The 26,070-nt window shown below is 36.0% G+C and overlaps 1 protein-coding gene across 1 annotated transcript in view; it reads right to left on the reverse strand.

Moving 5' to 3' along the window:
* Nucleotides 1-26,070, reverse strand: part of LOC111063429 — a 182,114-nt gene that overhangs the window by 20,478 nt on the left and 135,566 nt on the right. Inside the window, 8 exon segments of the mRNA XM_039438566.1 lie at nt 3,799-4,102; nt 7,070-7,300; nt 10,865-11,149; nt 15,528-15,900; nt 17,825-18,084; nt 19,803-19,955; nt 22,547-22,766; nt 25,594-25,866. Coding sequence (XP_039294500.1) covers nt 3,799-4,102; nt 7,070-7,300; nt 10,865-11,149; nt 15,528-15,900; nt 17,825-18,084; nt 19,803-19,955; nt 22,547-22,766; nt 25,594-25,866 — 2,099 coding nt within the window.

Consider the following 26,070-nt stretch of genomic DNA (forward strand, 5'->3'; position numbering starts at 1 on the left):
CAATCAGGTTGGCTCCTGTGACGTCAGGAGTCATACTATCAATATCACAGACAGTTTTGCATGCTTTCAAGGGGGACTAATAATAATAATTATTTTATTATAATTATTATTATTATTAAGGAGGACTGACAACATTGTTGCTGAATTATTCATTCAATTTCAACAATTCATTTAATTTGAAAAATTAATTTCATTCAATTATTAAATGTAATATGTGTGAAAGCTGTAGTCACTAAATCAGCAGCTGAGATATTGATATGATATTAGGTGGTCATTTTACATATTTACAAGTATCCTTTGCATGTTTCTATCAAGTTTAGATTATTGCAAGTGAATCCACTGTTTATAGGTTATAAAAATTAAACTCCTGGTGGTTGGGAAACAAAAAACTAGCAAAATTATCTCTCATCATTACGGTTGTCTCAAGCTTATGTGGACATTACTCTCAGCACTGGAAAGATGAATAATTTCTGAGAGACTGATTCCCGGTTGCAGAGTTGTTACATAAAATCAAACATAGCTATGTGAGACATAGTTCAAAATCACTGACATAAATGGTTGGTCGTTGCACAGTTCGTTTGCCGAAGCCCATTTAGCTATATCTCGAATTAGCATCACACATAAGTCACACTGCAGCTCTATTCACTTTTCTCCGTACATGCTTCTATCCAACCGATGTCTTGGCATCGGAGAAAGTTTCAATCAACATCATTGTGAACAGACTTAAAATACCTCACATAAAATTGATAAACAATATGGCGACTCTTGGCTTTTGGCGAGATTTCTCACCATATTTAGGAGGTTATAAACAACTTGAAAAAACATAGGGAGAGAAAAATAATTTACTTATATACAGATCGTTTTTCGTAAACATCTTTCAAAAAAAGCTATCACAACCTCTAAAATGCATTTGGCGGGAGTAGATATTGAATTTAACAGCACGACTTCGGGCCCATAACTTAACTGACCGTTTTTAGCTATTGGAGACATAAATAAGCTCTTTTTGACGACTGTGCAACGAAATCATGTGTCTAATTGGGGGTTTTTATTTTTATGGGAGCTATAGTTTACTTTGACATCTGTGCAACGGAAAGTGAATTTATGGCTTCGTAAAAACTGCCTGCTTTTGAATTTATGTGACGACTCTGCAACCGGGCATGAGAACAGAATATTATCTAACAATGTGAATAATATACAGAATTATGCCGGATCCACACTATCGCCCAGTCGCTGGCCCAGTGGCTTGTAAGCTTGGCCACGTTGGTCTTGCCATTCACACTGCAATGTAAACATTTGTGGATGCTCGGCTGGCCACTCGCCTTCGCTCGACTATAATCGGAGCGATGGCAAACGAAGACCAGTAAAGGCGAGCGCTGGCAAGCCGACCATCCACACTCTGGCACACGTCGTAATTTGTACGCATTGGACGATAGTGTGGATCCGGCATCAGATAATAGTGTAATATTTCTTAATACTAAACAGAGCATTATCTGTTACAGTACCTATCATTAATCAACTTATTATCATCCACTTTTTGTGTAGTTGAGAAGTTGATATTGTGGTAATTATTCATATTGAATGAAAAAGACTAAGATGTTGTCAAAAAACCACATATTTATTGATTCTTAAGCTGCGTACACATATTCGCGCTTCCAGCCCGCACCGAGCACGCTCCTCCCTCGTACCGCCCTCGTACCACCATCGTAGCACCATTCGGTTATTACACAGTCGCTCCGCCCACGCACCCATCATGAACGTTACGGAAGATGTTAGATCTTCTCGCCTTCCACGGTCGAACCACTCTTGCTCGCCGGTCGATCATCAATCGCTCTGCTGGAGTGACGTTCGGTTGCGGAGCAGAGCGACAGTCTGTACGCACCTTTAGAAAGACCGGTTTCGGTTATTACACCAATTGTCTGTGGTTTTTTGACAATTTCTTAGTCTTTTTCATTCACTATTATCATCCATACCATTACACAAGCACAAGCCTCTAGCTTATGTGAGCACCAACCTCGGAAAAAACAGTAAGAATTAATTCGGAGAGTTAAAACAGAACAAATACAAATAATATATACACAAAATTATGCCTGATATGTGAGGATAATAAAAAAAATCATCCCCTATATAGGTGGGTACAGACTTACGCGCCACAAACACGTGCATTTAACTTTTCATCAGTTGATGCTTCAATTATTATACCAGTATTTAAACAGAAACAGTAAGGCTCAACTCACACTTACGCAACTAAGGTCGAGAAGAGACTCGACTCTAGTCGAGAGCATGTGTTTCCAAAAATGGTGACACTCATAGCAGTCGATTCTAGTCTCCGCGACGTCACCATTTGAAAACACATGCTCTCGACTAGAGTCGAGTCTCTGCTCGACCTGAGTCGCATTAGTGTGAGTTGAGCCTAAGTTCAGTTATAATAATCATAGTATCAGCTGATAAAAAGTGAAATGCAAATGTTCGTGGCGCATAATTTTGTGCAATCCTTATCATTACCAGGAGGAGAAATAATAATTTATGAGAGTTTAGAACAGAACAATTACAAAGAGTTAGGCCCGCCGCAAAGTAGAACCACGCCAATCCACGAAAAGCAACCCACGCCGTGGGATCTTTTGTAAACCATTGCTAGGCTTCTCCAGACATCTGTGTAATACATGCAATGAATAATCCACTTGTCAGTTGATTGATCTATAATATAAATAAAATTTGAGTCTCAAATTTTGACATTCAATAACTTTTTATGTGTGCACCGAATTTCATTATTTTTTTAGTTGTGTTCGTAATGTTCAGAACCAGGTTTATGGCCTATCAAATTCATATTCCGACTTAAGGACTCTTTCCTACGGTCCTTCAAAGTTTACATGTAATCCTTATGGGAGAAGATTTGTGAGCTGGCCACACACAGAAATAAAAATCAGCTGTTATAATCATTGCGTCATCCAACAGCCGTCGGTAGATCGGATTTTCTATTTTCTTTCCACTGATTCACCAAATTTTAATTCTAATAATAATGCCGCGGAACGAAAACTTTGGTCGTGGAACTCGAAATGATGTAAATTTAGAATATGCACGGGAAAATCAGCAGCAAGGTATAAGGCAGCAAGATATACCATTCAATTTCCCAGCAAGCTGCATTCAATTATATCTAAAAATACAAACTGCTGCACAAATAACTAAGCACACAGGAAATCCATATTGAGATATAAATGTAAAAACTGATTGTTGAATAATTTTCATAAAAATATAGTGCATCACATTAAGCTAAGGCTGAGGAGGCGCGGCTTGGTGATACGAAGTGTTGATCTTATGGAGATTGCCTTATCACACCGTTCCACGCCATGCCCAATTCAGTGTGTTTGAGTTCTTCCATTCAAACCAATAAGCAAGAAGCACCTGGATGCAAAATGCCGCATCGCGCCTCATCAGGTGCGCATCCAGCTAAAGTTTGTCATGAGATGCTTTAACAATTTGGCGGTACGAAGTTCGCCGGGCCAGCTAGTTATGAATAATTATAGCAATGGTTTACAAAACATCCCACGGCGTGGGTTGCTTTTCGTGGATTAGCGTGGGTCTACTTTGCGACGGGCCTTAGTGCCGGTTGCTCAAAAGCCGGTTAAATTGATCAAGATTAATTTCACGAGAATCAATCAGAGAAGTCTTCTTTTCGAAAAAGCCTTCTCTCGTGGAATTAATCACAAATAAAATTTAACTGGCTTCTGTGCAACCGGATCTGAGAGTTGAGAAACAGAACAAATACAAGTGAGTGAAAATGTATGATTTGATTAGACTTACCACTATCCTGGGAACTGATACTGTTCATAGTGGATCGACGCATATCTTTGAGAGTGGGATGGCCATATTTCAGCAGCTCCTCCCCGCTTATATTCTCCGAAATGACTTTGAGTCCTTCCATTGGTCCATTATTGGCGGCCGGCGTGGAGGTCTGGCCATCAATGGATCCATTGCGTTTCACCGAATGGCTGCAGCATTTGTTGCCATTTTTCTGCCCGCCGTTGCCATTATCGGCAACGTCGCCATTTTCGCTCACCGACGATGAACGGACGTCGGGCGATATTAGACCGTCTACGGCGCTCACCTAAAACAGCAATGATTAGTTTTAAAAAATCTGGTGTGGCGCTCTCACACAACTTTCCTTTCCGTTATGAAAATTGATCACCTGACGCTAGTGTTCCCGCGCATTACAAGTCTACTATTCAAAGATTTGAGCCAGCTGGTGACAGTGCAATAACGCTGGAGACACACATGAGGTCTGCTATCTCTTCATAGTGAATGATTTAATAGAATCAACAATAATTTGCCATTGAGTAATCACATTTTCTCGAATTTAAAGCTTATTTTCAATTTTAGGTGAAATGTTACTGAACATTAATTGTAGAGATTTTCATGCTCAATCTACTCCACTTGATTTTTTTAATTTCAATTGTATCTGAAGCCTGATAATTGGGAATCTATCTGCATTGCTGGGGCGGAGCTCCTGAAATTTTTACAGATATGGGACTTGTGGCAGTTGATAGAGCTTATCGATGACTATTTTAGGTATGAATTTGATCAAAATCATTGGAGCCGTTTCCGAGAAAAGCACGAAAAACCCTGTTTTTGACAACATTTTCGCCATTTTAGCCGCCATCTTGAATTGCATTTGATCGAAATTGTTCGTGTCAGATCCTTATAGTGAAAGGACCTTAAGTTCCAAATTTCAAGTCATTCCGTTAATTGGGAGATGAGATATCGTGTACACAGACGCACATACACTCATACACACACACACACACACACACACATACAGACCAATACCCAAAAACCAGTTTTTTGGACTCAGGGGACCTTGAAACGTATAGAAATTTAGAAATTGGGGTACCTTAATTTTTTTCGGAAATCAATACTTTCCTTACCTATAGTAATAGGGCAAGGAAAGTAAAAAATCTGGTGTGGCGCACTCACACAAATCTCCTTGCCGTTATGAAAATTGATCACCTGACGCTAGTGTTCCCGCGCATTACAAGTCTACTATTCAAAAATCTGAGCCAGCTGGTGACAGGACAATAACGCTAGAATTATTGTCCTCGGCACGGGCTCGGTGCGGATATATGTGTCCCGACTTTTACTAGAATAAAATTACTATAGTAGACGAAAATTGGAGAAGCGGGTGATGGTGGCACCATCTCTGAGTAAAATTGGTAAATTTCAAGCTTTAAATTGCAAATGTTATTCTAAATATTGGAGATTTGTCAATCAAATGACACTTTTAAAATCAGGTTTTATTTATGTTTTAGAGAAAAACAAACAAATACTCGTCACTTGTCCAATTACAAATGTTCAGTGAAGGCTTGAAGTGACTCATAACCTAGCTACATTTGGACTGTTGTAAAAATTAGAATTGGAACCGTTTTGGGCGTAAGTTAGTCTGTGGTACTTTTATGTAAGTTGTATGATTCTGAATAAATAGAAATGATTAAATAAATAAGGCTTGAAATGTTGATTTCCATTCCAAATTATTCAGTTAGAATGAAATGTATGACAGAATTTGAAAAATCTTGAGTAGGCTAAAAGTATTTTTAATGAGAAGTCAGGTTATGATGACATATCAAAATGTAAACAAACACAAAGCAGACGAACTGTTTGAACTTTTTTACTGCTTGAAATCTACCAATCTCTTTCATAGATGGAGCCACCATCACCCGCTTCTTCACAAGGTCTATAAAAACCACGGTATTTACAGACCTTGCTTCTCCAATCTTCTTTACCGGTCGTGTGTTAATGGGAAGGATATTTTATATCTTTCTAAGAGAATCGACAATTATTTGTTGAAACACCGCCGATTTATGAAGTTACATCACATTATTATATTATCGTTATTCTAATTGCATTCTATATTTATTCTCATTGATTCCTAGCGACCTCATTTAGGCCAGCTAAAAAGCAAACTAAACTCAGCAGTATTTGTTCTTAGAACCGTGAAGAAATTGCTGGATGCAGGAACGCTTAGAAGTGTTTATTTTGCTGTGTTCCATTCTCTTCTTTCATACGGTGTTATATTTTGGGGCAATTCAACTCATGCAATACATATATTTAGGATTCAAAAGTGGGCAGTTAGAGTGATGGTGGGTGAATCTATTAGAGCAAGTTGTAGAGATTATTTCAAAGAGTTAAAGATTCTCCCACTACCAGGTGTATATATTTTAGAGGCTCTTTGTTTTATTGATAGGAATAAAGATAGGTTCAATACAGGAGAGTTGTTCCACTCATACAATACCAGATATAGACAAAACCTCAGAGATGACATTCATCGAACTGGTATGTATGAGAGGGGGGTTATGAGTGCAGGAATTCGGCTTTATAATTCATTGCCAACACGCATAAAAGCTCTTAAGGTGAAAAGTTCAGAATTAAGGTGAGGGAGGAGTTGTTGCAGGTTTGTCCTTATTCCAGTGAGGAATTCTTTTTGCATTATAGAATGCAAAGATTGATGACTTAGATTATAATTGACAAATCCTTATACCCCTTTCATAGGTGGTCAGTGGGATGAAAAAAAATGAAATGAAATGAAATTGATTAATTATTATTTATACTTTGTGAAATTCGTTGAATAACTAGCATTACCGTCATTTAACGTAAATTAGTGTATAAGCCAGTAAATATTGTAACATACATAAATAAAGAAATCTAATCTAATCTGCGTTTACTGCAGGACTATCGGCTTGAGTTAACAGTGGAGTTTGGAACATAAACACCCTATACTATGGGATGTTTTCTCAAGCTGCGTTTACACCAAAGTTATTAACAAAATGTTAATAACTTAATCCTTATAGATTCTATTAGATTGAACCTAACTTATCGTACACATGATGAACATATGTGTTTGTCAAGTTCCGTTCAATCCAATAGAATCCTTAAGGATTGAGTTATTAACATTTTGTTAATGGTGTAAATTAACTTTGGTGTAAACCCAGCTTTATGCTAATCTATTCTCTATGAATGATGAATCTTACTACAGTCTATTATTACAGTAATAAATAAAAGTTTATGTGATTGAATTACTGACCATTTCGCGGAACTCCGACTTCAGCTCAGACTTGAGATCGGAGACAACTTCAGAGGTGAGCTCAGCCAGATACTCTGCCACATGGTCTGACATGAGAGACACAGAGTCGCTGCTGTTGGTGTGCATCAGTGAGGGACCCCCCTGTTGAGGGCCCCCCTGCTGCTGCTGTTGGCTCCCCCCCATCGTGAACGTGGGCAGCGAAGGGGTACTGGTCAGCTGTTGGTAGGTTACCTGATCAATGCAAATGTTTAGTTTCAAAACGCAATAAAATAGGTTCAATATACTGGGTGACCCAGAATAACGGGAACTTTTAAAACCGCCATAAAACAAAAGTGGGAAGGGCAAAAATGATTTTATTTCAACTAATGTAAAGTTTAAGACTTGCCATTCGAGAATTATTAATAACATCCATCACTTTTTGACAATTATGTCATTAAGATGGCTTCCTCCTGCACGAATATACTCTTGAAATCTGTGTTTAGATTTCTGACCGATTGCTGCAACATTTCAGCTGGGATATTGTTAATTAATTTATTTATTATTCTAATTTTTACAAGAAAGCACAGAATGGGAGAGGAAAACTAAGGATACTCCTTGTACCATTTCTCTCCCAAATTTTGATAATATTATTTAAAAGTCCGAAATGAGGTTATGATTCCATTTTTCTGAAATTTAGTCCTTTTCCACTCAAAAACAACAGAAACTAAGAATTTTAAAGGTTGAGAAACTGGATAGAAAACAAAAATATTACACTCAAATGTAAATGATATTTCATTCTGAAGTGTCTCCTACACGAATACACTCTTGGAATCTGTGTTGAGATTCCTGAACGATTGCTGCAACATTAACATTTCAACTGGGATATTGTTAATTTCATTTTGAATTGTCTGTTATGATTCAACCACAGTTATTGGTCAAGTTGTGAAAACGTTAGATTTGAGATAGCTCAACAAACAGAAAATCGCAGGTGGACAGATCCATGGGACCAGGAAACGCAACCTAATCGTGGGATTATACGGTTACCAAACAATACTACTACTAATAATAATAATATCGAGTGACCTGGCTGGCTCAGGTCTGGTGTCAGAGTTTTCAGGTCGCAACTGATCAATTTCAGGGCCCCTGACATGACCTAACGACTGTTTTTTTGGCAGCCGGGACTGACGGGTAACGTGTCCATCCGAAACACGGGAGTGGCCCGAGATAAATATCTTGCCCGGGCCGGGATTTGAACCCGGGCCTCTGAATCATAAAGCCAGCATCTGATCCACTCGACAATACTTACTCGCACAGTTGCCATTAACTGCCGTGCAGTGTGGATTTCGCTCACAATTTGATCAATAATTTTGAATTTATTAAGAATTATAACAAATTCAAAATGAAATTATTCTTATTATTCTTTGACAGTAGAAACATAACCTATTTTTGGACACTTTATTAATTTATTAAAATTTGGGAATGGAATAGATTTGGGCCAAGCCTGTTGTTCCTTCCTAATCATATTTATATGATTTGTGATTCTGTCCACGAATAAATAAATAAATCCGCAATGAGATATTGCAGCGATCAATGAGGAATCGTCTTCACAGATTTGAACAATGTATTCGTTCAGGAGGAAGCCATTTAAATGAAGTAATTGTCAAAAAGTGATAGATGTTATCAATTCTTGAATGGCAAGCCTTGAACTTCACATTAGTTTGATTAAAATCATTTTTGCCCTTCCTACTTTTGTTTTATGGCATTTTTACAAGTTCTCACAGGGCCTGAATAATATTACACTACTAAATAGTAACAGTTTAGTTTAGTTTATAGTGTAGCCTACCATATCCAACATAGCTTTAGTGATACAGAAATGACAGCATAAGAAGATATCCCATGGCGTAGGTCGTTATGTTCCAAATTTCTGTCGACTACTGTCTATTATCACTGTTTTGGGCGGAAGGAGTGTATGAACGGCACATTATGAGAGACTATCAGCGTCACATAGTTTTATGAAAAAGAACTTTGGACTATCAGCTTGAGTTAACAGTGAAATTTACAAAATAAATGCCCTATATGGGATATCTTCTTATGCTATATTTTCTCTATCTACAGTCAATAATAGTTTAAAAGATGCGCGATACCAGCACGAAACGGACGTCGCCACATCAAAGAATGTGAGTGTTTTTTCACTTAAAAGTTTTACAAAATTTAATAGTTTAAAAGAACTATTGCCGGATGGCTTGAGGCTAGAGGATTTTACTCAACAGATGAGTCTCTAAATTGTAATGATTTTATATACGTGATAAATTGACTCAATTATTTTAAAAATGAAAATACAGGGTGACACACGGGAGACGGACGGATTTTAATGTAATAATACTCAGCCAGTTTTAAAATTAATACATGTTTATTTACACAAAATCAAAGCTTATTATTTGCCATTTTAGTTAACAAAGCTCATTACCTGTCATTTCAGTTATTTGTGAAAAATAATGTCCTCAAGGTGATGTCCATCATTTCGAATGCAGGACTCAAGTTTCTTCTCAAAATCCTCCATCACACGGACTAACATCTCTACAGGGATGGCAGCAATTTCTTGAATGATTGCATTCTTCAACTCATCCAAAGTTCGTGGTTTGTGGTTATAGACACAGCTCTTAAGGTACCCCCACAGAAAAAAGTCACACACTGATAAGTCAGGAGACCTGGGAGGCCAAGGAACATTGCCAAAACGTGAGATAATCTTTCCACGAAACATGCGTGCAAGAACTGTCATTAAATTGTTAGCGGTGTGTGATGATTGCAGCCCCATCCTGCTGGAACCAAACACGTTTTAAGGGGATTCGTCGTCTTCGTAGTTCTGGTTTAAAGAAAGTTTCAAGCATACGAATGTATCTAGCCGAATTAACAGTAACTGTGGCCCCGTTCTCTTCGAAAAAATAAGGTCCAATAATGCCAACAGAGCCAAGAGCACACCATACTGTTACTTTTTCTGAGTGTAGAGGACGCTGATGGATAAGGTGTGGATGCTCTGGAGCCCAGTAACGCAGGTTTTGCTTATTCACAGTCCCGTTTAAATGGAAATGAGCCTCATCGCTCATCAATAAAATTGCATTTTCATTCAATCCCAAAATCACTTGCATTCTGTATGCAAAGTCTTCGCGTACAGCAAAATCAGTTGCCTTAAGTTGTTGGACAATGAGCATTTTGTAGGGATGGAATTTTAATTCTTTATGCAAAATTCGTCTAACCGATTCACGATTAATTCGTAGCTCATTAGCATGACGTCTAGCTGACCGTCCTGGGCTTCTGACTACTGCTTCCCTTACCCTTTCAACATTTTCTGGTGTTGTTACACTGCGTATCGGGCCAGGATGCTTCTTATCCAGTATGTTTCCAGTCGATCTGAAGTTTTTCACCCATCTGAGGATTGTGTTACGACTTGGAACAGCTCCATGTCGACCAACATTAAACCGCACACGAAACAATCGCTGCGTAGCTGTAATAGACTCACCACTTTACACGAAACTGTCATAGACAAACAATCGACGTTGTAAGTCCCACTGCTCCATAGTGACTGAGTAAACAAAATGGCGTCTTATGTCGAGCAGAACTATCCCCACCACAACCACCTCCCACCGCCGCACTCTCAGTACTACGCAGTTCAAAACCGTCCGTCTCCCGTGTGTCACCTTGTATTGTTAAAACTTACGATGATTATTATAGACTTGTTTTATTTTATTTCAAATAAAGATATTGTATTCTTGTGAAAAATATATACTAAAAAATGAAAACTAAACAATGTAAACTAACCTGATTAGGTATGGCCACCATAGGTTGGTAGAACTGGCTGCCTCCTGGCGACCCGTACACGGTGAATGGGGCAGGTTGGTAGGACTGGTTCTGTTGCATTGTGGCCAGCATTGGCGGGGCGTTGAAGTCGATGCTGTAGCGCTTTCCGGCCTCACTGTTCAATGAGCCGTTCGTTTCCAACGAGTCAGCACTTTCCGACAGAACATCTTCCACCTTGTTGATAACCTCGCGGATCTCCGACTTGATTTCAGTGGCCAGTTCTTTGGTTACCTCCTGAACGTAGGCCTAAAACCACACAACAAACAGATCATACAAATGTTATCAATTACAAGATTGAAGATGTTTATACATTAGCTAGGAATATTGGGTTATAAGTTGAAAATCAGGTGACATATTGGGCCATATGAATAAAAACTGAGCATATGCTCATGAGCATTAGCATGGAGCATAAGGTTTTGCTCATGAGCATTAGGTAGAAGCATAAGCATTTGCTCATTTTTATATGAATAAGCTTTACCTTATACTATTACCTTATGCTCTTGAACTCTGGAGCAAATGCTCACGTATTTTAAAGATTTTTCATCAGCTGATTCGCCTTTGTGGCCTTACTTTGTTTTTATAGCTCACGGAAGTGCTAAATATGCAAGTAGGGGGCACCGCTTGTGTTTGCGTCGTCTGCTCCGTTTTCTATTTATGAATTGAGTTTTAGGTTAGTTGATTTTAGAATTTTGAAATAATAGCGTGAAAAAATGTCATCTCTATAATAATCTTCAGCATAATCTTATAATATCAATAGCCTTCTTATAATCGTCTACAGTTTCATCTTCCTAAATGTTTATTTCCTATTTTGTGATGGCTATCTTTTGTATTTATTCTTTTGTAGGAATAATGGTGATATATATCATGGTTTAATCTAAAAAGAGTTTTATAGTTCCCAACTATTGGTTGTGATCGTATCTGGTATAGTTTCCTTTTTCTCATACGAATTAGTTGAGCCATTTTACTATGATCAAAAGGTGATAAGCTGCTCTAGACTAGACTTAACTTTTTTTAAGCATTTGTTTCAAAAGTTGAGCAAATGCTCTAGTTTATTCATACAATTTTGAGTATAAGCTTTTACTTTTGAGCAAATGCTCAAATTATTTTTTTGATGAGCATGAGCAAAAGGTTTTGCTCGCGTTTATTTATAGAAAATAAAGCAAAGTAAAATATGCTCCATATTTTAGAAGTATAAGCAAATGCTCAACTTTATCCACATGGCCCATTATCATAGGGTACTGATAGTGTAACTTACTATATTTGTATTTTTTATCACGTATTATGTTGTCTTTTTTTTATTTATCATCTCTATTGACCACCTTTAAAAGGGTTATGTAGATTCGTCAATCAGTCTAAACGATTTCAGTCTTAGTCTTATCTTTATCTAATCAGTCTTACTTGCTCGCAATGAGCCATAAATTCCGCAATTGAATATGCGGAGACATTCAATAATTCATTTTTACTTTCCTTGCCCTATTACCATAGGTAAGGAAAGTATTGCTTTCCGAAAATAATTAAGGTACCCCAATTTCTAAATTTCTATTGGTTTCAAGGTCCCCTGAGTCCAAAAAAGTGGTTTTTGGGTATTGGTCTGTATGTGTATGTGTGTGTGTGTGTGTGTGTGTGTGTGTGTGTGTGTGTGTATGTGCGTCTCTGTACACGATATCTCATCTCAATTCATGAAAACATAACCGACTTTAAACTATGTTATTCCTAAAAATTCAAAAGATTTTTAAAACAGACATAGGTCTTCGGAGATTGTGATTTCAATGAAAGTGTACAAGACACGACACTGAGAAGGAAGACAGTAAAAAGGAATGCAGACAATATTCTCAACTAATAATCTAGAAAATGGGCTGCAAGCAACAGTAATCAGGACACGGGAATCTTAACTAGAATGAAATTTGATTATTTCGACAGAATCATACAATAGAATTCATAGCTTTGCTTTTAGAATTAAGTTTGTTTTTCAGTAATTCTCCAAAATTATATTTTTAATATGTGAATATTTCCTATTTTAGTTATAATAATGTGCAATATTTCTTCTATGTTTAGTTTTGAAGCATCTAAATTTGAAATTCTACTTTTTGAAAATACTTGAGGACTGAAAATTTTGTGAATTGAAGAACTACAAGGCTTAACCTATTTCGGACTATATGTTATCTAAATTTGTGAGAGGAATAGCACGTGGTTACCTTATTTTTCCTCTACCTATCATTTTGATAATGTACTTATTGTATAAATGAATGAAAATTAACATAATAAAATATACACAGAGTATAGTACTGCTACAGTAGGAAAATATTGATGTACCGTACGCTATAAATTTGAATTAACCACAAGAAGCTGTCCAAACTGAGTGCAAAGTTTTGTAGTGACTCGACATCATAACTCTCTGTGATTACGTAAGCTGTTTTTATTTATTAATTTATTCATATACAAATACAATCCAGGTAAAAACAACAGGCATTCTCCCGAAACTGCTCTGAACCTTAATTTGGATAACACAGTCTAGAGGTTATGTAAAAATGATTACTTAATTCGTACAAAAAATTTGATTAAAAAAAATGTATCTACCACAATTTTGAATTTATCAGATTAATTAATTTTGAAATACAAATCCAAACAAAAATCTTCCTTCACAAAAAATTTACTTAAATCCACAATTATACTCATGTAAACACCAAAACATCTTCAAGTTTTCTGTACAGTGACTCACTTTCTTATTTGAGATTATAGCAATCGCCGTTTAAAAGGCCACATAAACTGAATTTTCTGTTCACACCTTATAAAAAAAATGATTAACAGAAAAATTCACATTATAAAGTTGGCACCTGATAAGCATTGGTTTGCTATTCTTACATGTCATTAGAAAAAGCAGATAGCTCTATCCTTTTCCAATTCCGCACCGTTGCCAAATCGCGAAGATATATAATGAACTACCAGAATATATAATATCAAATATGAAGATGTGTTATTGAATCATTAATGCCCGGTTGCAGAGTCGTTACATAAAATCAAACATAGCTATGTGAGACATAGTTTAAAATCACTGACATACTGTAAATGGTTGGTCGTTGCACAGTCGTTTGCGGAAGCCCATTTATCTATATCTCGAATTAGCATCACACATAAGTCACACTGCAGCTCTATTCACTTTTTTCCGTACATGCTTCTATCCAACTAATGTCTTGGCATCTGGGAAAGTTTCAATCGACATCACTGTGAACAGACCTAGAAAACCTCACATAGAATTTGATAAACCATATGGCAACTCTTGGCTTTTGGCGAGATTTCTCACCATATTTAGCGACTAGCCGTCAGGCTCGCTTCGCTCGCCATATCCGTCTAGCCAGGGAGCTCCGCCCCCTGGACCCCCGACTGGATTGTCCAAGAATGAAATCAGCAGGCTCGCTTCGCTCGCCTGCATTTTTCATTTGAGCATTTTTATAATATGTTAGGACAATCCAGTCGGGGTCCAGACTAAACGTCTGGCTAAACGGATATGGTGAGAGAAGCGAGCCTGACGGCTAGTAATATATAATATTCCCAGGATTGAAGAAGCAGTGCCCAATCAATTTTTCCGCGATAAATGCATTTAAATCTTCAACTTGGTGCCAACCTAACAAAGTCAACTCAACTTAATACCAAACTGACAAAATTATTAATTTAGTTGCCAGTTAACAACTGTTTCGAAGAGGTACTCTATCTAGATTATAGTTCTATAGTAACATATGATATGGAAATTTCAATTATAATTATTAAGAGATTGGGAGAAGAAGAATATACATGCTAAAAGACGAACTTTAAACCCTTAAAAACAACCCTTAGAGTTAAAATTTTGCCAAAAGATTTCTTAGTGCGCCTCTAAAGGGCCAACTGAACATACCTACCAAATTTGAACGTTTTTGGTCCAGTAGATTTTTAGTTATGCGAGTGAGTGAGTGAGTGAGTCAATCAGTGAGTGAGTGCCATTTCGCTTTTATATATATAGATAATATTACAGATGGTTTTAATTAAACATCTTTCAAAAAAAGCTATCACAACCTCTAAATGCATTTGGCGGGAGTAGATATTGGATTTAACAGCACGACTTTGGGCACATCAACTTAACTAACCGTTTTTAGATATTGGAGACATAAATAAGTTCTTTCTGACGACCGTGTAACAAAATCATGTGTCTAATGGGGCGTTTTTAGTTTTATGGGAGATATAGTTTACTTTTAAATCTGGGCAACGGAAAGTTAATTTATGGCTTCGTAAATGAATTAACTGCCTGTTTTCAACTTTATGTGACGACTCTGCAACCGGGCATCAGAGATATATTTCTTGATGAATCTAGAATATTAAAAATATAATTGATCATTGTTGGCAACAATGAAAAATTAATACAATATCATATATAGGTACCTAGATGACAAGAATCACACCCAGCTATCTACTATAGAAGAAGGTGGAAAACTAAAATTGACAACCATGGTTGACCTTATTCACAGCTATCTACTGTAGGAGATTTGAAAATGAAATTGACAACCATGCCGACCTATCTTTTCGTAAAACGTTATAACGAGAATCTCACTCCAGGTGTACTGTAACTATTCTAGGTGACATCCGAACCACCTACCTGTATCTGCTCAGCATTCTCAGCCGACATACTAGTAGGGGGTGTAGTACCCCTGGACTCAGTGTCGCCCTCATTTCCGCTCTGAGACAAATCTGTCTGACTGCCGCAGCTGATTTGTCGCTGACGGCCGCTAAACGGCAACAGCGCTAGCGGCGAGCTAGTGGCGCTACTCGAAGCAGTAGCCGCGCTACAAAGCGACGATGCAGTAGTCGTAGTGTTGGCGCTGTGCTTGGTGTAGCGCGGCGTAGGAGTGAGCTTGTTGTTGGAGTCTAGTGAGTAGCAGCGTTCGCGCATCATGAGTCCGTTGCTGTTGAACTGGATCTGGGGACTGCTGCCTGAGGGGTGGAGGGTTACTGGGCTCTGGCTGTCCAGTCTATAACACAGAATCAAACTACGTTATTTGTATTCCATTCCATTGTATTGCTATTAAAAAAATCTGGTGTGGCGCACTCACACAACTTTCCTTGCCGTTATGAAAATTGATCACCTGACGCTAGTGTTCACGCGCATTTCAAGTCTACTATTCAAAGATCTGAGCTAGCTGGTGACAGGACAATAACGCTGGAGACACACGAGGTCTGCTGTCTCTTCATAGTGAATCATTTAATAGAATCAACAGTTTGCAATTGAATAATCACATTTTCTCGAATTTCGAGCCTATTTTCAATTTTAGGTGAAAATGTTACTGAACATTAATTGTAGAGATTTTCACTACAAGAAAATTCTTTTCCACTTACTTTTTTTTGTTTGAATTGTATCTGAAGCCTGATAATTTAGAATCTACAATCAAACTTTGCATAGATGGGGCGGAGCTCCTGAATTTTTTACAGATATGGGACTTTGGCAGTTGATAGAGCTTATCAATGACTATTTTAGGTATAAATTTGATCAAAATCGTTTGGCCGTTTTCGAAAAAATCGCGAAAAACCCTGTTTTTGACAACATTTTCGCCATTTTATCCGCCATATTGAATTGCATTTGATCGAAATTGTTCGTGTCGGATCCTTATATTAAGTTAAAAATTTCAAGTCATTTATTTCAAGTCAAATTGGGAGATGAGATATCGTGTACACAGAACACACATACACTCATACACACACATACAGACCAATACCCAAAAACTACTTTTCTGGACTCAGGGGACCTTGAAACGTATAGAAACTTGGAAATTGGGGTACCTTCATTTTTTTCGGAAAGCTATACTTTCCTTATCTAAGGTAATAGGGCAAGGAAAGTAAAAGTGGCCTCAAGACGTCACAATAATTAATTGGATATCACTTTATCATATAATATGTAGTATTCTTAAGTTTTGTTTTTTTCCAAGCTTTGCGATTTTTGTAAATTACTGTAATACTTTCTTTAACATTATAAAATTTCAATTGAATATAAAGTACTTGAAGCAGAATAAGTGAACTCACTGCCAACACACAAGGCTTCTTATGTTGGCAGTGCCAAATATTACATTGATAATATTGTTGTACTCAAGTTAAAATCAATGTCTATTATTGTATTGTATACTCTTGTAATTAATATTGTACAAATATGTATTTGTAATTTTGGCAATAAATTCAATTCAATTCAAAAAAAAAAATCAATTGAAATTAAAAAAATCTTTATTAGGCGGAGTTAGGACTTTTAAGTCCTCTCTACCACTCCACCTCGAAAATGTTTTTCCAAACATTATAGGATGATGGAATGTAATCTAGCACAGCTACACTGTTTTACAAAAATACACCATAATTAATGCACGAAATAAAATACTGCATGCAAAGACCTTGATAACAAGGTCACGTTCGCATTGCAGGAGCATCACTGAACAGAACTAAAGGACAGTTCAAAACAAGCAAAACTTAAATTAATAAATAATAATGACAATAGATAAAATATATTAAAGTTGAGAAAATAAATACAATAAAATATAATAAGAACTAAAAAATACAAAAAAAATCTATCCTGAATATAATTCAAAGAACAAAAGTACTGATAAAAATCGAGGTAGTCAGGCCAAGTTAACCAATAGTTTAAATATAACAATAATATAAACAGATTAAAGCAAAGGCAAATGAATTAGGCTTACATCATTTAGCCATATGATTAAATTAAGCAAATTGAGGATCTTCAATGAATGAATGATTATCTAGAGCTAATACTCTTACATAAAGAGCTAATTTTTGTGCTGTATCCTGTCAACATAATATTTTTTTTATACATTTTCAATACATTTTTGTGCCCACATAATATCAACTTATACCCTGCTAAAATTAATAATTAAAGAACGAATAAACTTGAATGCTGACCTGTCCCTAGTCCGCCTAGCTCTGATATCCAGCGCGGAGAGACTGTTGTGGCGTGCAAAGTGCGTAGGAGTTGTGGGCGGTGAAGAGCCCCCTCGGGAGCCGTGGTACTCGGGCGGCGTGAAGGGCACTTCCTGCTTCACATTGGCCACGTTGCCTAGCAACAGGTCCTGCGCCTCACTGGGCAGCATGAACCAGCGCAATGCAGAAGTACGCTCATCAAACATCACACACTGGTCGGCTAGTGGGTAGCGTTGCGCCATCTTCAACAACAAAACAAATGACATAAAATTAATCTATTAATTTATTTAATAATCAAGAACAATTATTGAGAAATAGTTCACTATCAAACTGGAGAAGTGGAGAATATTTATTATTATTAAACGAAAATCCAAATTAAATGCTGTAATTCACCCCGAAGACATTAATTCATTAGCATTTGTATAATTGCAATATCTCAGTAATTTCCATAAGTTGAGAATATTTAGTGTTACAGTGATATATACTACAGTGACATTAACCTTATAAAGTCAGTGACAGTGGAAAAGATAGGAAGGCATTGTTACTGTAATAAAACTTCGCTAGTCATTCGATGTATCATTCAATATATATATATATATATATATATATATATATTGAATGATACATTGAATGAAGTTTTATTACAGTAACAATGCCTTCCTATCTTTTCCACTGTCACTGACTTTATACTTTATATATATATATATATATATATATATATATATATATATATATATATATCGATGTATTGGCCATAGTTAAAACGAGACATACGACCTACTGCCTCAAGTTGGTCATATGTCTCGTTTTAACTATGTCTGCAATGTCTTGGTCAGTTAATAAACTTATATATGAAGTATTATATTATAGTATTGGTATATTATAGTATTATGTAGTATTATATTTTTATATTATCCTATACTATTGAACGAGCAGTTTCTGTTTATATGCTTAGATATTTATCTGTTTGTATTTCACCGGATCTCGAAAACGGCTCTAACGATTCTCAAGAAATTTGGAACATAGTAGGTTTATGATATAAAAATTCTATTGCACTAGGTCTCATCCCTGGTAAATCTCGCGGATTAAAAGGATAATTCATCCTTGGAAAAACAGATGAGACTTTCGTCGTCTGTGGATAATGGAAGTGAGTGAGCGAGTGCGTCTGTGCAAAATCAAAATATCTCATCCCCGAAATTCATAAGCTGACGTATAGCCAGCTGTAAAAATATAAACACGACCTAAAAGATGAAGAAACCTTTAGGGTTTGAAAGGTCGAATTATTCAAAATTAATGAAAAATAATAATCTTATTTAAAATAAAAATATATTTTTGCGATGTTTTCAAATCCATCATAATTTTCAAAGTTGATCATTATTTTACAGTTTAAAGTGATTAGTGAGTGTTATTTTGTTATTCAATTTGGTCTGTAAACAATCTTGATTATAACTTTTCTGTTTTCAAATGTTTGGACTGAAAATTTGACCTGAATTCAAGTGTATGGAACATAACCTACTTTTTGAACTATTTATAGGGTATAAATCAAAATTCGGGGGAGAAACAGTTTTGGGCTGTGCCTGTTAGTCCTTCCCCAATCATTTTAAAGAATTGTGTTTTGTTTATCAATAAATAAATAACGAGCGAAGTTCGGTGCCCCGATATAAGTATTATTATTTCTCATTTTGTTTTGTCATTATAACAGTTACCAATTTTCATTTTCTAATACCTTCTATAGTAGATGGTAATAGTAGCAGAGTAATTGTTGAAAAGTACTACAAAATCAAGCAATTGTTAGTATCTGACAAGTCAGCGTATATCTGAAGATGAAATAAAAATTCTGCGTACATGACTCAAAAATAGGTGCATAAAATCTGTTCTGCTACTATTGTGAATAGATAAATACTCCACGATTGATAAAAGCTTTGGGCCGGAAATGATGTAGATGTGAATGTAGGCCTACCTTGCGCGCTTTGTTGAAAATGTTCCTGGCAGTGTGCAGACAGTCGTTGTGATCGATGGGACAGGCAGCCACTCCTGATATGCGCCTCTCGTGTACACTCATCTTGCCATCAACGTACCTGATAGAACCCAGCCATTTGCGGTCTTTGAACACCTGCAACCACAATACAAACATCATAAGTAATAGAGCAAGTCATGTGAACAAATGAATTACTTTTTAAGAAAAAAATGAAGCCAGTGAATGAATTTTAGTACTGTTTAATACTGAGCTGGAAGAAGTGTAGGAACACATTATTTTATCACTTTAACAACGACAGTCATTTGATCCAATTTGATTACTTTTGCAGTTCGGAATTGATCAATAAACCATCATCTTTGAATGTAGAAAGACATTTCAATCAATCAATTTTTATTCCAATCAACACAATACAATATACATAAAAGAAATCAGAATCGAAACTAAATTTCCAATGAAATACAAAAACAGGCTTCATGGCGGGGTGTGCTGAAAAGAAAGAAAGGAGGGAAAATACCTAGCCAACTATGGTTTCCCATGTAATAGTATAAATAGTGTATCTTGATATAACATGATATAGAATAGACATATTGAGTCTTATTCCAAATTTTACATTGTAAATGATCAAATGTAGACATTTGATATGACTCGAACCACATAGTAATATAAAACCCAACTCAAAACCAGATACAGAAGTCCAATGATCTCTAAAGAAACAAATATGCATAGACCTCATATTCTTCAATAGGCTACACAGCTATCAAATTGATTATAAGTATACGTTAAAGTTAGTAACTTTCACAAAGTAATTGAACCTCTTCTAACAAATGAGATGAAAACACAATAGTCATCTTTTCTACTGGGAATATTTCATTTCTTTAAAACCCAGGCTTCATCATAAAAAATTCTTCAACATCTATAAATACAGTGTTCAACTCCTAATAGAGTTTACATTTTTACTTATGTCAGTATGTATTGTCTATAGTATAATATCATTACTTGACAATTATTGGCTCATTATTTTCCATCTTGCTGAGCAGAGTGCTTTTGTGATCTTATTGCTTGTAATAACTTATTGTACAGCTTGGAATAACTCAATTAATTCAATGTGCGGTGATAATTAAGTGTAATATTTGACTATAATTTGTTGTTTTAATTTCACTAAATTCAAAAATTCTAGCTCATGTATATTTTTCCTGAATTGGATGCAGTGACAATTGCTACTTTTGCTGATGCTACTGCAATACTTGCAGAAGGGAAAACAGTACAAGAAGCAGCCACAGAACTACAGAATGCTACCAATGATTCAGTGACTGGACCAAAAAATGGAGAATTCGATTGGATGAGATGAAGTCCATTCATATCAACTTCACAAAAAAATCAAAGACCCGATTTTAATAAATCTAAATGGGAATGTAGTACCACACAGCAACACAACAAAATACCTTGGAATGACTCTTGACGCCAATTTGAAATGGAAAGAGCATATCAAGATGAAGAGGAGCTAGCAGGGACTCAAATACAGTAAAATCTATTGGCTGTTAGGCCGACAATCACAACTCTCATTGGACAACAAAATATTGATTTATAAACAAATTCTTAAACCTGTCTGGACGTATGGAATTAAGCCTTGGGGCTGCTCTAGAACATCTAACATCAATCAGATTCAAACATTCCAAAACAAAGTACTGCGGAACATGGTGAATGCGCCCTGGTACATAAGGAACAGCGATTTGCACCGAGATCTGCACAACCGCTATGTGACCAGTGTGATAAGCCGATTGGCAGCCCATCGAGAGTCACGTCAACACAACACCGAAGTCATCCAACTGTTTTGGACAACTACTACTACTGGACAGCACTGAACTCAAAAGGAGGTTAAAGAGAACAAAGCCCTTCGAGTTAGTGAAGTGAAAAAAATATATTAAATAAAAGTGTAGTGAAATAATAGATTAGAACTGTAGGCTTCACTGAAAGACTTTGGCAATAAAAATTAATAGTCTAGGATAAGAAAAGAGAGAACAAAATTAATGGATAGACCTAGTGACTAGTTTTAATAGAAATAATGATAAAAAAAGATGTATATAGGCTATATATATTTTTTTTAGACAAAAATGTATTTTGAACTTTCAAGCATAAACTATTTTTTTGGAAATTTTATTCATTATCAAAATTTGAAAATAAAATAGTTTTGGGCAAAGCCTGTCGTTCGTTCCCGATCATATGTATATGATTTGTAAAAATTATATTCACAAATGAATAAATTGAATATATTGTGAGTTGAAATGAATGAAAGTTTCTTTGAATGAAATAAGAAACATTGGACCGAATTGGTATTATGGAATTAATACCTATTTCGGACTATGTGTTATCTATATTTGGGAGAGGAATAGCACAAGGTTACCTTATTTTTCCTCTCCTTATCATCTTGATAATGTACTTATTGTATGAATGAATGAAGAATAGAATAATTTGATTTTGATTTAGACTGACCAAATTGGTAAGATGGCTCTCACAGGTTAGAAGTTTAAAATTAAGGTGAGGGAGGAGTTGTTGCAGGTTTGTCCTTATTCCAGTGAGGAATTCTTTTTGCATTATGAAATGCAAAGATTGGCGACTTAGAATCTAATTTACAAATCCTTATACCCCTTTCATAGGTGGTCGGTGGGATGAAAAATGAAAATGGAGAAAAAATGGAATTAATTGAAAGTGATTGGTTTTGCACTGACCGAATTGGTATGATGCCGCCACTCTCCAGTCTCGGGATTGAGTATATACTGGGGAAGCAGCTTCCATGCTTCGGTGGCGACCATCTTGATTGCCTCGAGCACATAGGTGACTTCGGCGTCACTCATGAAGTAGGGCAGTGAGATGCGAGTGAAGCCAGGTCGCAGCATCTCAAACGCTGAGTGCTCCTCGCGGCGACGCAACTGTCGGCGGTCCAAGCGGCTACAAACCACACAAATTAAGGTTAGCTTCATTCAAGAATACAAATATTCAATTTACAAGATGAATTAAACAAAGCCGGACTTTGGACAATGTATGAATAAAGGTACTGAATAAAATAAGTACAGTATTGTCTATTTGAAATGTGAAAGTTTATGTGAAATTGACAATATGTTTTATTATAATATAGAATTTTAATTATAATATAATTTTATTATAATATAGAACCTTTTCCAACGTGAAGATAGATAATTTTATCTTCATCAAGTGCAATATTTCACAAAATGTTTGGAGACAAAAGCCACGTTGCCAATACATACATAGAAATGATACTCATAAATCATTCGTAAACAGTACAGGGGAAATACTTTCACCATTGAAGGTATTAATTTGTTAATAAAATAACTTCACTTATATGGGCTACTTTTTCAATGTTTTAATATAAGGATACTACTACACGTTTTATATTGTTTTTATTAATTTGTTAATATTAATTTAAATTTATTACTACCACCATGCAAAGCCTATGGTAGTAATTGGAATACTGTGCACGTAGTACAGTATCCTCTCCTGCTCAAATCAAACCTGTACTGTAGGCTACAGAAGAGTCACGACATGTCAATTGGAAAATTTTCTCACCTTCAATTGATATTTTCTCATTTACATTTGACGGTTTCTCAAATACGATTCACTACTCTCAATTACATGTGATGACTTCCCAAATACAATTGACTATTCTCATCTACATCTGACATTCTCTCAATAACAAGTAATATTCTCAAATACAATTGATACTTTCTCAAATACAATTGGAAAAGGTGTAGTAGCTTTTTATTTTCTTTGATAACACGGCCGTCTTAGGAGATTGATCAACAACCAGCCCGGGTGGACAACTACAACAGGCCTACGTCAAGTTCCTGTTGCACTGGATACATTATAATTTTGCCAATTTATTCAGAACATCATCAAAACCCTAGTATGTGAACACATTCGATGCGTATATGTGCTATAGTGAGGTCCACGTTATAATAGCAGTGGATAAAGATATAAGAACAACGTTGCCGATCCTCTGTCTAGTCAATGCCTTCTATATATGGTAGTTGATATATAGGTTTATTGATGTAATATTAAGTGTTCATTCTCGTTTAAAGTGATCAATTAATTTTATCAAGCAAGAAATTATATTTTTCAATAATTTCATAATGAATTTTCATAATTAAGATGAAACATTTTAAATAATAATAATAATTTTATTAATGGAGACAACAGGATGAATCCATTTTGCCTCCTTCACACAATACAATATTTTCAACACATTATAAAATTTGAAATACAAGAAGATAAAAAAATTAAGAAATATACAATTAATATGAAAGAATACAAATAATCATTGAAGTAATCGTAAACAATAATAATTGATTAAATTTTGATTGATTTTGTCAATGAATTATTAATTCTGAAATTGTAGAAAGACAATCTGGCAACAGAGCAAAGCTAGAAAGAGATAGCGCTATCCGCTTTGTTGAATGATAGACAAGGATGGCAACATCACTGTTGATCAAACACTGCCATTATAACGTGGACCTCACTATAGTGCGAGCTTGCTTTTACATGACCAAGCTTACAGATGAGACACAAAATCTGGGAAGAGCAAAAGGAACACTCAAACTGAAAGCATGCATGTTCTGGTTGCGTTGAGTGTGAGCAGCTACATGCAAGTCACAACGTGTTTCAATGGCATTTTTCAAATTTTTTTCGGATCGTGCATGATTTAACTTACACTTGCACATATACACATTAAAAGGGCCATTAAATAAAGTTGAGCATTTACTTATACTTCTATAAAATGAAGCATATGCTTCATTGTTCAAACATTATGCATGAAGCATTATGCTTCATTGAGCAAACAAATCGGCCTTATTAAGAGAAGCATATGCTTCATTTTCTATGAATAATCGTGAGCAAAACCTTTTGCTCATGCTCGTCAAAAAAATAGGTTGAGCATTTGCTCGAAAGTAAATCTTATGCTCAAAATTGTATGAATAAACTAGAGCATTTGCTCAACTTTTGAAGCAAATGCTTCAAAAAAGGTGTGTCCAGTCTGGAGCAGCTTTTCACCTTTTGCTCATGGTAAAATGGCTCAACTAATTCGTGTGAGTAAGAGGAACTATACCAGATACAATCACAACCGATAGTTGAGAACTATTATTATAAAACTATTTTTAGATACAACCATAATATATCACTATTATTCCTACAAAAGATACCTATCCGAAGATAGCCATTACAGAATAGGAAATAGGCATTAAAGAAGATGAGAGTATAGACGATTATAAGAAGGCTATTGAAATTATAAGATTATGCTATAAATTATTATAGAGATGAGACTCGATTCTTGTCTCCGCGACGTCACCATTTGAAAACACATCTCTCGTCTAGAGTCAAGTCTCTTCTCGACCTGAGTTGCATAAGTGTGAGTTGAGCCTTATTGTATTGTGCCTATACAAATTAGCAGACTTCATTGTTAGTTGATTTTTGCTTAATGTTTGTTGTGAGAAATCTGGTGTGTTCTCTAGTCTGTTGTGTTTTATAGATGAAGAATATTAGTAATATATTACATTATTTATACTTTGACGTGTCATATACTGCGGGAGCGTTGTTTCCTAGATTCAGTTTCATATGACGTGGAGTAAAGTAAAGTAATGAACCAGTTCTTTTATATGATTATTAGAAATCTGTTTTTTGATTGTACTATTGTTCTTGTATTTAGTTTTCTTTTGTATTGAATTAAAAATAAAATTATTGATTGATTGAAAGACTTGTGACTCACTCATCCTCCATGAGCACCTGCTCGAACTGAGCGGCCAGCTGCTGGTCGATGCCCATAAGGTCCTGCGCATAGGGCCCGGCGCATGCGCACCCGCCGCGCGCCTGCACCCCGAACACATCGTTGAGCACGGCACACACAAAGTTGTGGTGTAGGAAAGTGCCGCGCGGGTGACGCACCATCAGTGCGAACACGGCCAGTCGGCGCGCCGTGTGCAGCGAACTGTTCCCGAGCACTAGCACCTCGGGGATGTTGCGTAGATGAGACAACACCATTCTGAAATCACCAACAATCATTACAACATTAGTTGAATCAAATCAAATCAGATAATTCTTTATTTATCATTATATTTATACAATAATTAATATGATAATTCACAATAAGTAAGTTGAGAAAGTATTTGGGCTACTATAGACAATATGTCAGAAATTCAACTACAAGACTATATATTTGAAGGTATTGTAAGTGATGTTCAGTAGT

This window comes from Nilaparvata lugens, chromosome 12 (assembly GCF_014356525.2).
Source record: "Nilaparvata lugens isolate BPH chromosome 12, ASM1435652v1, whole genome shotgun sequence".
Lineage (NCBI taxonomy): Eukaryota > Metazoa > Arthropoda > Insecta > Hemiptera > Delphacidae > Nilaparvata > Nilaparvata lugens.